Source organism: Bubalus bubalis, chromosome X (genome assembly GCF_019923935.1).
Source record: "Bubalus bubalis isolate 160015118507 breed Murrah chromosome X, NDDB_SH_1, whole genome shotgun sequence".
Classification (NCBI taxonomy): Eukaryota; Metazoa; Chordata; class Mammalia; order Artiodactyla; family Bovidae; genus Bubalus; species Bubalus bubalis.
In genome coordinates this window covers 3336459-3349378 of record NC_059181.1, presented here as the reverse complement: position 1 = coordinate 3349378, position 12920 = coordinate 3336459, and the positions used below count along the sequence as shown (strand labels likewise).

Below are 12920 nucleotides of genomic sequence, written 5' to 3'. Positions count from 1 at the left end.
GGTCTCACACCTTATCTGATGTCACTCAGGAAGCAGTTATGGGATAAACCATTTCTGATGTCCTGAGAGGTCTCACACCTTATCTGATGTCACTCAGGAAGCAGTTATGGGATAAACCATCTGTGATGTAATGGGATAAACCATCTCTGATGTCCTGAGGGGTCTCACACCTTATCTGATGTCCCTCAGGGAGCAGCCATGGGATAAACCATCTCTGATGTCATGAGGGGTCTCACAGCTTATCTGATGTCCCTCAGGGAGCAGCCATGGGATAAACCATCTCTGATGTCATGAGGGGTCTCACACCTTATCTGATGTCACCCAGGAAGCAGCCATGGATGAACCATCTCTGATGTCCTGAGGGGGTCTCACACCTTATCTGATGTCACCCAGGAAGCAGCCATGGATGAACTATCTCTGATGTCCTGAGGGGGTCTCACACCTTATCTGATGTCACTCAGGAAGCAGTTATGGGATAAACCATTTCTGATGTCCTGAGAGGTCTCACACCTTATCTGATGTCACTCAGGAAGCAGTTATGGGATAAACCATCTGTGATGTAATGGGATAAACCATCTCTGATGTCCTGAGGGGTCTCACAGCTTATCTGATGTCCCTCAGGGAGCAGCCATGGGATAAACCATCTCTGATTTCATGAGGGGTCTCACACCTTATCTGATGTCACCCAGGAAGCAGCCATGGATGAACCATCTCTGATGTCCTGAGGGGGTCTCACACCTTATCTGATGTCACTCAGGGAGCAGCCATGGATGAACCGTCTCTGATGCCATGAGGGGTCTCACACCTTATCTGATGTCACTCAGGAAGCAGTTATGGGATAAACCATTTCTGATGTCCTGAGAGGTCTCACACCTTATCTGATGTCCCTCAGGGAGCAGCCATGGATGAACTATCTCTGATGTCCTGAGGGGGTCTCACACCTTATCTGATGTCACTCAGGAAGCAGTTATGGGATAAACCATTTCTGATGTCCTGAGAGGTCTCACACCTTATCTGATGTCCCTCAGGGAGCAGCCATGGATGAACCGTCTCTGATGCCATCACACCTTATTTGGAGGTAGTGACTCTCCAAACATGATTGAATACACTTGACTATACCATCCACTGCTCCCATGGGTGCAGAGACAGCGTGTGGTTCTAAGATATCATGTCATGTTATCTGTGTCAGCATGTGCCTGAGAAGAAAGGATTGTGCTGAATTGAAGCATGCTTGGATGTGATCACTGGGTGGAACTTTGGATCTGCTGAACCTTGTTACCAGCATCCCGTGTTCCTGGTTGTTCATCCCTCCTCCGAGATGAAGTGAATGCTTTGGCTGCTTTGCATTTGACCACAGCTGACAGCTCTTGCCTTACTTGTCGGCGTGAACCTACACATTTCTGATACGGCACAGGCTCTTTGTTAAGCACAGAAAAACCATGTGGGGATGGTGAGTTAGCAGGCACTGAAGGCAGGGTAGGAGGGAAGGAAGAAGGAAGCAAGGAAGGAAGGAGGGAGAGAGAAGAGGGAAGGATGGAAGGAGGATGGAAGAGGATGCTCTTGTTGCTAGGAGACCGTTTCAATCATCCAGGTGAGAAGACTCTACTGAAACGGTGCTGGGGGAGAAAAAAAAACAAAACAGTGAAACCAGAACCGTTAAGTATTAAGCTAGAGCTTAATTTAAGTATTAAGCTCCTTGGAGAGCTCCATGATACATCAGAAGTACTGTCAAGGAAAGGTTAAAGGTAATCCCAAGGTTTACGAATATCACACAGATTGCAACTCTTTGTCACAGATTCCCACCCCTTTAGGCAGGATGGTGTTGGTCCTGACCGGTCACTAGAAATCCAGTGTTGGTCCATCAAGGACCAATGCAATTTGGCTTCTGCGTGTTGGATAAGAAGGGCAGAATGAGAGTCCCAACAGAAGTCACGGCCGTGAATGGTACTTTTCAAGTATTCTACTTTGAAGACTCAGAGCCTCGTGGAATTTAGAGTTGGGAAGGCACTTGGCCAACAAGCCAATGTATATGATGTAGGAAAGGCAAGCATATATTGTATGTATGGCTGAGTATACTGGTGTAGGTCGAGTGGGTAGAATGACATGCTTTGCATTGGCTTTCAGATGCCATCTCTACCCTTGACTTTGCTTATATCCTGTGGTCAATTTCTGCCTCCAGTTTTTGCAGAGCTTGAGAAACGGAGAAGATGGCTTTGAAACTGTTGCGGCCCAAGTCCGGTGTTAAAAGTGACCTTTGTTGTCCCAAAGCATTTTAAGCTCAGTGAGTGAACATCACTCCCTGCAGTACGGGATGGACCAAACACATGATTCTTGCTGTAGGGGGTAATTTTCTTCTCAGACGTCTAAGGAAAAATAGTCAAGCACGACCTTGTTTTAGGGGTGAGGCAGACCTCATACCAACCTCCAGAGGAGCCTGTCAGAGGGGTCATTGGTGTCTGTAAAGAAATCGTGTTACCCGTCTCTCCCAAGTAAAATGAGCCGCAAGACCACCAACACGCATTTAACCGCCAGCTGCCAAGGTGATGCTGCAAGTGAAATATGACGGGTGAAAATGGACCTTTAGAGAGAAGATGTATTTGTTTCATTCTCTCCTTCATCGTGTTAATCTTTAGTTTTGCCTGTGGGAATTAAACAACACGGTGTGCTGAAGAAAAGTCTAGAAAACAAGGCCCTGGTACCCCACGTAGAGATTTTGCTTTCTTCAGAGTGTTTGACACGGGAAAGCGATGAGCTTCCTTCCATAAGCGCCCCACGTTTATCTCCGTTTAAGGCTTCTGACATTGCATCGCCAAGAACTTTCACAGATTGTTTTGGGGCTAAAGCGTACTTACCTGGACTTTCAAAATCCTTTATTCTCTGAGAACAAAATAAACATGTTTTCTTTACCTTTCAAATGTACACCAAATGCCAAAAAAAAAAAAAAAAGCCAAATATCTAACATGAACACTCTTTCCTAGATGCCAGCTCTTTAATAAAAGGTCAGTAGAACCAGAAGGCCTGATTCTGTGAAATCAGATCCATTCAAAAAGAGTAGGAATCCTCGCTCCCTTTCATTGCTTTTAGAACAATAAAAATCAATTCTTACTCTCAGCCTCTGAGTTTTATTTTATAAAAATGTTTCCATGGCAAGTCCAATTAAATAGGAATTTTCCAACACTTTATTTCACAAGACTCATGTAAGAGAATGCGAGATGCTATATTGCATCCAACATTTTTTCTAAAACATGTAAAAATAAAAGCACAAAGGCAGATTATTTTAGAATACATCCACAGTTATACATGAACACATGGATAAGAAGGCTTATGGTATATTTTTTATATATTTTCATGTCACTAACAGCACAGCAGTTGCCATTTATTTATCTTGCATGCCACATATGTAATCATATGTGTAGGTCATATATGTATCTATCCATCTATCCGTGTGCATATATAGTATGCAGCAAGTCTTATAATATGCAGTATGTGAAAAGGGAAAGTGTTAGTCACTCAGTCGTACCCAACTCTTTGCAACCCCATGGAATATAGCCCTTCAGGCTTCTCTGTCCATGGGATTCTCCAGGCAAGAATACTGGAGTGGGTTGCCATTCCCTTCTCCAGGGGATCTTCCCAACCCAGGGATGGAACCCAAGTCTCCTCTGTCTCCTGCACTGCAGGTGGGTTCTTTACAGTCTGAGCCATCAGGGAAGCCCGGCATACAGTACAATTTCATGCAATATATGCTGTATATACTATCCGGAGAAGGCAATGGCACCCCACTCCAGTACTCTTGCCTGGAAAATCCCATGGACGGAGGAGCCTAGTAGGCTGCAGTCCATGGGGTCGCTGAGGGTTGGACACGACTGAGCGACTTCACTTTCCCTTTTCACTTTCATGCATTGGAGAAGGAAATGGCAACCCACTCCAGTGTTCTTGCCTGGAGAATCCCAGGGACGGGGGAGCCTGGTGGGCTGCGGTCTGTATCCACAGTATATAATACACATATTCTATGTGATACAGAATTTATTATATACAGTATAGAGTGAGCCATATAAGCCACGATGCACATGGTATCCTTTTGTACAGGGCACACTATATACACTTTGTTGTTGTTTGGTTACTAAGTCACGCTTGACTCTTTGCAACCCCACGGATTGCGACACGCCAGGCTTCCCTGTCCTCCACTATCTCCCAGCGTTTGCTCAGATTCATGTCCACTGAGTCAAGTGATGCTGCATCACCATCTGTAATGATAAACATACAAAGTACCATCTCTCCTGTGGTATACAGTGTATGTGAAGGTGAAGTGGAAGTGTTAGTCGCTCAGTCGTGTCCGACCCTTTGCGACCCCATGGACTGCAGCCCGCCAGGTTCCTCAGTCCATGAGATTTCCCGGACAAGAGTACTTGAGTGAGTTGCCAGTCCCTTCTCCAGGGGATCCTCCCGATCCAGGGATTGAACCTGGGTCTCCCTCTTTGCAGGCAGATGCTTTGACATCTGAGCCACCAGGGAAGCCCATATAAGTATATATATGAAACATTTTATATAAGTATATAAAAATACACTATACTACATACAAAGTATACCATATAACACATATATACTGTTGTATACAGGACACTTTGACCCAGCATAAACTATATGAAGTATATAATGCAGCATATATGCTATGATACATGCAATATGCCTTAAAACAGTATATATGATACAGAGCATACAGTGTATCATATAAACAGTATCTAGTGAACAGTATATAGTGAACCATATATGCTAATACACAGTATACTTTTATGCAGTACGTGCTATATAAAGTATATAGTATAAGATCTGTGGACTTCCCAGATGGTGCAGTGTTATTAAGAACCCACCTGCCAATGCAGGATATAGAAGAGATGTGGGTTTGATCCCTGGGTCAGGAAGATCCTCTGGAGGAGGAAATGGCAACCCACACTCCAGGATTCTTGTCTGAAAATTTTCCATGGAAAGGGAAGCCTGGTGAGCTGCAGCCCATGGGGTTGCAAAGGGTTGGACACGGCTGAGCGACTAAGTACATAAGATTTACACTGTTGATATATACTGTTTATTATTTATAGTCTTCTCTCCTTGCCAGTTTGTAGGTATTCTGATATATTAATGCACTCTTTCTATACACCAGGAATATTACGGCTTCCTCACGTAATTCCAATCCCAATATTCGTATCCACTTTATAGATCAGGCTAAGAGAGGTTTAAGAATTTGCTCGACATCTCGCAACTTGTGAAGCGGGAGAAAGGCACAGCTTAATGTATGTTCATGATGTTCACAGCCTTGGACTGAAGACTAAAGCCCTTCCTATGGCAATGCGTGCATCTGTGGGTCAAGGTTATCACTTGAAGCCTGCGCGCCACCTGGGAATGTCTGCAGACGTTGGGTCTTCCAGTGGAACCTTCTGGTGTCCCAGCCTTCTGGCACATAAGCCAGGAGGCGGTGGCTTTATACGTGTGTTGCCAAGAAGGCGTTGCCTGGAAGGTAGAGGTTAGGGCACCCACGGCAGGAGACCAGGGCAAGCTAGGTCTGCATGCCACTTCTGAGAGTTCACTGCTCTCCACGAGGTGACTTTTATCATGCACAATCTCAGGTGTTCCAAACCAGCAAACGTGAAAAGACAAACTCTGTCTTACAGGTCACTTTACCAAACCTAAAAAAAAAATTGGAAGAAATTAGAGTGTATCTTTGAGAGGATTCTCTTAAAAAAAAGCTGGGTGGCAACCATATTTCAAGTACCATGTTCTGTGGAGAATCTTTGAGTATTGATGATTGTCCTTCCGCCTGTGGCCTTTCATGTACATCACAGGGGATGTGAGGTTCATAGTTGCCGAAAGTGAAAGTGAAGTCGCTCAGTCGTGTCCGACTCTTTGCGACCCCATGGACTGTAGCCTACCAGGCTCCTCTGTCCATGGGATTTTCCAGGCAAGAGTACTGGAGTGGATTGCCATTTCCTTCTCCAGGGGATCTTCCCGACCCAGGGATCGAACCCAGGTCTCCCGCATTGTAGACAGACACTTTACTGTCTGAACCACCAGGGAAGTCTGGACACTTGAAATCTGTAAAAACCCTCAATTTACTGCATCATGTGGTATTTCTCCTAAAATCCTTGACTTCAGCATGTCTAAAAGCACTGTCTTGCCAAATGTATGACATAAACGGAATGTTATTTGATCTTCACGTGACTCAGTCTTCAAAAGCTTTTCAAGTTATGTACATATTTCTAATAAAGCTCAAACAGTGGATGCATATTCCTATTTATTAGCATTTTGTAATGACAGAAGCCAGATTCTTTTTTTTCATTTTTAACTTTTAATATTTTAATTTAAACATTTAAACATTAAAATTTAATTTAAACATTTAATATTTTAATTGTTATAACTGCAATATATATCCATCTAGCTAAGAAGCAGTTCTTGAGGAAGAAAGAGAATGTACACATTTTGGACAATAATCTCTAAATCAGGATTTCTCAAGTTTAATACTGTTGACGTCTGGGATGAAAAATTTCTTTGCTGTGAGGGGGAGCTGTCCTGTGCCCTGGAGAATATTTGACAGTCATCATGGTATCTACCTTCATTCATGGCACCATCCTTCATGTATAACAATGCAAAACATCTCCAGGTATTGCCAGATGCCCACCCCCGCCCCCGCCTTGTAGGGGCTGGTCACTCTCTGGTTGAGGTTAGTGAGTCCAAAAGTAGTTCAGCCTGAAATGCTGAAAATTTTCCAACCAAAGTAGTTTAAATTTGAAATGCTGAAACATATCCGAGACACGTTTGTTTTCCTCCTGAAAAATCTCCAAGTTTGGAAGACAACTGGATGCCTTAAAAATATAGAAATGTTATAGAATCGATATCGTATTTTCATTGGGAATTATTTTAAAGGTTAAGGTAAGAGGGGATTCTTTTATAGACAAGGCAGAACGGTAGGCACACGTGGATTAAACCACGGGGTACTCATTGCCACTTCGGTACTTCGCGCGTATCAATAAACATGTGAGATGATCTGACTGTCATTTCGTTTTGCTTGATTAAAAGTGACTGGTGACATGCAGAAGAGTGTGACCTTTTTTTTTTCCTCTCTTTTCTCTCTCTCTCTTCTGTCCTCAGTGACCCCAATCAGCCTGTTCCACAGGACACCAAGTTCATTCACACAAAACCCAACCGTTTCGAGGAGGTGGCCTGGTCCAAATATAACCCCAAAGACCAGCTGTATCTGCACATCGGCTTGAAGCCCCGCGTGAGGGATCACTATCGAGCCACGAAAGTCGCCTTCTGGCTGGAACTGGTCCCACACCTGCACAACTTGAACGAGATATTCCAGTACGTGTCCACCACCACCAAGGTGCCCCCTCCGGACATGACGTCCTTCCCCTACGGGACCCGGCGGTCGCCCTCCAAGATCTGGCCCACGACCAAACGCCCGGCCATCACCCCAGCCAACAGCAACCCCAAGCACTCCAAGGACCCTCACAAGACGGGGCCTGAGGACACCACGGTCCTCATCGAGACCAAACGGGATTACTCCACCGAGCTGAGCGTCACCATCGCTGTGGGGGCATCCCTGCTGTTCCTGAACATCCTGGCCTTCGCCGCCCTCTACTACAAGAAGGACAAGAGGCGCCACGAGACCCACCGGCGCCCCAGCCCACAGAGGAACGCTGCCAACGACATCGCGCACATCCAGAACGAGGAGATCATGTCCCTGCAGATGAAGCAGCTGGACCACGAGTGTGAGTCGTTGCAGGCTCACGACACGCTGAGGCTCACCTGCCCGCCGGACTACACACTCACGCTCCGCAGGTCTCCCGACGACATCCCACTCATGACCCCCAACACCATCACCATGATCCCCAACACACTCACGGCCATGCAGCCGCTGCACACGTTCAACACCTTCAGCGGAGGCCAGAACAGCACAAACATACCACACGGACACTCCACCACCAGAGTATAGCTCTGCAGTCCCCTCCTTCCCCTCCCCGCCCTCTTGCCACCCCGCCCCCTGCAACTGGAAGACGGACAAAGAAGCACCATCTCCAAACAAGGAATGTGTTTCATCCCACTGGCTTAAGACACACACACACACACACACACACACCCACACACAAACCCCAAAAGGGCAACCATTGTGTCTTTACAGACCTCCCATGCTGGCATTTCCCAGTACCACGAGATCAACTTTCAACCCGACGAAATGTGAAACGGTATCCATTCGCTGTCGCTGTTCTGCTTTTAAGACCCACCACCATCCAAGCCGACTTTAGCGCGACAAGGACGTCGAAGTATCAAGGACCTGGGCGTTTCCAACCGTGACCGTAGAAGCTGACACCCTTCTGGAACTCAGCCAGGGACACTAATTCTTTTTTTTTTTAAATCACAGTTGAAAAAAAAAAAAATAATAAAGTTCTTTATGTGCCACACGACAGATGGCTCTCCTTAAGTGAAAAACAAACAAAAACAAACAAAAAGAGTCTGTGGGCTTTTACCCAGCATACGGAGCAGTAATCCAGAAAAGAAGGAAAAGTAGAATTTTATTATTAAAATAAACGAACAGACTATGCAGTTACATACATAGAATTCTGTGCAAAGAGATGTTTTGCCAGCCTGAACTATATTTAAGAAACTTTGTAAAAAAAAAAAAAAAGAAAGAAAGAAAATGTATATAGCTGTGAGTTTAAACAAACACGGAGAGAAAAAACAAAAAAAAAACAAGCAAAAAAAAAAAAAAACGCTTTTATTGGTGTTTTCAGTTTGAAAGAGCTTTTAGCAAGGTTGTGCTTTCTTCATTGTGGTCTGTATGTATATAAATCGGTATATACATTATTCATATCACCTCTGTTCCCTCCAGACACGGGGTTTTCTAACGCGTTTCATTTGTAAGAGGATATGGTTGTCACATGGTGGACTCTGACCGTCCTGTGACCGGGCTCTCTCCCCATTTTTTTGTTTTTGTTTTTGTTTTTGGGCTGGAAAGTGCATGCAACGGCATTCTTAGAAGACTGTTGTTTTTTTTTTAGGCAAACTTATTTTTGTGTTGTTAAAGACTTCATGAAGTTGTAACCGCCCCCCCACCCCCCGCAAGAAGCATCCCCAGCGTGGAGTCTATTTAAAAGCTTGTTGACTTAGATACACACACATGCAGAGAAATCGCAGGGCCTGGGAGGGGAGGGTGTGGGGAGCAGAATACAAGTCTCGTTCTGTAGCTGTGGCTCTTTGAATCTGTTAAGGAAGAGTCGCTTCCCACACCCAGGGTCCTGCCAAAAGGGAGAAAGAAAGCTTGTGTTTGGTGGGCCGGCGGTCTGCTGAGTCAATACATCTCTGTGTTCCCCGGCAGCTGCAGAAATACCTGTTCAGCTTAGCTAATCAGATCGAGGGAGGGGGCATGTGTCTTTCCTTTCTGGTAAAAGCAGTCAAGTCCCTTATTTATCAGTAAGCGGGGTTTTGTTGTTGTTGTTTTTGAATTCTTTGGATCATTTATGGGGTAAAACATAACGCTTGTCTGAAACGGTTATGTTTTGTGCATTTTGCGTATCCGTCACTGATCCGGGACTATCACAGAGAGGAGACCAAGGAAGGGAGAGAACGCTCCAAGGGCTCTGTGTGGGTTTTCCAGGAAGTTAGAGAATGGCTTGACTGTCAAGATAACACACGGAAATATTCAGCCATTCTTCACTGGTGAGGTGGGGATGAGAATCTCGGCGCCTCTGACACCAAGTCATTTTCTTATGGTCGTTTTAGCTTTCCTTAAGGGATACCACGCAGGTGTCGTTAAGTCGAAGGAAAATCAGTAGCAACCACGGTGACTTGAAGTTTTGGCTTTCAAAAACCTATCGCCAAGCCAGGAAATAGAAGCCAAAGATGGGATGTCTCGGGGCGTGGTTATCAGAGCAACTGAGCTAAGGTACACAATCTCAAGAAAGACAGTCCAAACTCCTTTTCCCTTGGTACAATCTTTGATTACCGGAACCCCTAGACTGAAACTGTAGCAGACCTTCTCCAAAGTCTTTGAAAATGACCGCCCTCCACCCCGCACCCCCAGAAAAACAGAGTTCTTAGGAAGTCAGTGCAGACCCATCTCCCAGCAAATTCTGCTGTTCATCTTGGTTCAGATTTTAAGAGTGAGTCTGTGTATAGACGTACGTGAAATGTAATCCCAACTTTGCACAGAGTGAAGTGCACACCCCTGCAGCTCAGAGGTGTCGTGGGTAAGGTTTTCATTCATCCTGTGTTAAAGCTCCCGTCAGACCATTTCTGCAAGCTCTGTATTTATTACCCCAGCTAAGTGACGACAAATAGGCTGTCCAGGACGTGACGGGGGAAGTGGCACTCGACAGCCGTGTGGGACCGGTCTGTTCGTAATGTGAATTTCAGTATTTGTTTAGTATTTCCAATCGTCTTCTGCTAGCAATATGCACAGTAATGTATCAGGCTTGTGACATTTGGATAAGGAAAAAAAAAAGAGTTCTTGTTAAGTGAATAACTTTAGCTTTTACAAAGGGTTATGATCAAAAGCAATTTAATACACCTTAAATGATATCTTATTTCTACATGGAAAGAAGTTATAGAATCTTCATAGAGTTCTATGAGAATAAAATATACTTGCTATCTATAAAAAAGAGAAAAATGAGAAAAAAAAGTAAGTTAAAAAAAAAAACTTTCCTAGGCTTTTATTCTTGAACTTCACTGGCACGCAGGGTTTAATGGTTTCTCGGATTATTATTTTGCGATTTTGTTTTTGATTTTGCCTTAAGTAATGATAGAAGATATATATGGCTGGACACATATGTATAAACTTTTCAGCAGCATTTTTAATAATAAAATATCACAGTATTTTCTAATGCTTTGTGCAAATAATTATGCGTCCATTCTTTTTTTGGAGGTGGCCTGTCGTATTTCTTTTCTCGGCTTCACACGTCTTTCTCGCTTTCAGGGCTAAGCGATACATTCGATGTGCATGATCCGTGGTAAACTCAGTCGATTATGGACCGGTTTCTTGTGGTTTGTCCTGGGGAACGGGTTTTGTGTCCCCAACAGGGACATTTCTCTTGGCCTGACGCTGAACATGTGGGTGGGGGAGGGGGTGCTCCGAATGGTGAAATTGGTAACAAGAGGGTATTTCCTGAAATGAAACACTTGAGTTTATTACTTTGACCTCAGCTTCTTGTGTTGCTGGGGTTTGTGTTTGCCGTCACGTCTTAAAACTTTCCAACAAAGAGCCTCCTTTGGGTATATGTCCGTCAAAGACACAGTATCAGAGCAAATCTGTCCAGGCTTCCCATACACTAGGGCTTCCCAGGTGGCTCAGACGGTAAAGAATCTGCCTGTATTTCAAGAAGACCTGAGTTCGATCCCTAGGTCAGGAAGATCCTCTGGAGAAGGGAATGGCAACCCACTCCAATGTTCTGGCCTGGAGAATTCCATGCACAGAGGAGCCTGGCGGGCTACAGTCCATGAGGGTCACAAAGAGTCGGACATGATTGAATGACTAACACACTTTGCTTTGCACCTGGCCGTTGTTTAAACAACTTATTGACCAGAGACGTACGAACACATCTTGTGTTACCCGAAAGCTATTGACCGGAGACGTTTCAGTATTCACTTACATAACAAATCGCCAGGCACAGGCATTACTTTCTGTACAAACCACCCCCAGTCAGTGACGGATTAACATCCTCAAGAGGCCTAAGGGAACAGGCACGTAGAGTATTTCTGTTTTAAAACTGGAGGCGTTGAGAATCAGGAAGGTTAAGCGACGAGGCAGCAGCAAAACTTGAGATTCAAAGGAAGATGGTGTGTTCATAGCCCAGGCTCTTCACCAGTAAGGATCCCAGCTTGGACTTTTAACTCAAGTTCATGGATGTCGTGACGGCATTAGCTAATTATCAGGGAAAGGAAGGCAGCAAAGACTGTGAATGCCATATTCAAACTCTGAAGTTTTTTTGCATGTTGGATTCAGCTTATTTGCCAAATGAGAGGCGCACCAGACTTGTATGTGCATGCTAAGTCATGTCCGATTCTTTGTGACCCCATGGACTGTAGCCTGCCTGATTCCTCTGTCCGTGGGATTCTCCAGGCAAGAATACCTAAGTGGATTGCCATGCCTTCCTTCAGGGGATCTTCTCAGGCCCAGGGACTGAAATGAACCCAGATCTCCTGCATTGCAGACAGATTCTTTACCATCTAAGCCACCAGGGAGACCCTAAGGAAAAGAAAATCTCTAAAAAAAAAGAAGAAGAAAAAAAAGATCATTATCATGTCTCTGTATCTTGAGAAAACGGATAGCGTTACACTTTAAAGTGCTTTTCCTGTGGTCGTAACCCTCACCCTGATGCACACACTGTGGGTGCCGTCTCTGTAAGTATCGAATTTTGTAGAACGTCGGTTGATCTGAAAACACAATTTTTATCAATTTTCCCTGCCGTTGTATGCACAATTTGGAGATTCATTTGAGGTCGTTAAACATTCGCCATCTCACTTTTGCTGAAATGGCATTTTAAAAATGCCGGCGATCCCTGCCTTTCGCCGGAAAGAGTGAAGATAGAAGATGAAATTTGAGGTAGGAAGGTTGCAGGGTCTAAGGAGACACACGAGGAAACATTGTAAATAATTTATCACATACTACGGGAAGCTGTGCGCCTGCAACCTGTTTGGCAGACGCCTTCTAAAACCATCTTTGGAAAGATGTAACAATTGAACGACATGAAAGCAGAGAGATAACCTGTTCACAGCCAAAGACGCTCATATAGCCTCCATCTATCTGTGAGGCCTCAGAGGTGCTTTGTGGAGTATGCGTTGTAATAACCCCCTGAATCCCAGTACACTGGAGTCATTCTAATGGGACTATAGGAGGAACCCCATTTCCCCAGACTTTGTTGTTACTGTTGAGTCGC

The 12920-nt window shown here is 44.7% G+C and overlaps 1 protein-coding gene across 4 annotated transcripts in view; it reads left to right on the top strand.

Annotated features, from left to right (window-relative positions):
* NLGN4X (neuroligin 4 X-linked) overlaps positions 1 to 10868 on the top strand; it is a 391119-nt gene extending 380251 nt beyond the window's left edge. For all 4 annotated transcript variants that reach the window (XM_025275805.3, XM_044937514.2, XM_044937515.2 and 1 more), the window contains one exon: positions 7138 to 10868. In XM_025275805.3, the coding sequence (XP_025131590.1) occupies positions 7138 to 7984 (847 nt within the window). In that variant the 3' untranslated portion in view covers positions 7985 to 10868. The remainder of the gene's footprint in view (positions 1 to 7137) is intronic.
* Positions 10869 to 12920: the final 2052 nt, after the last annotated feature.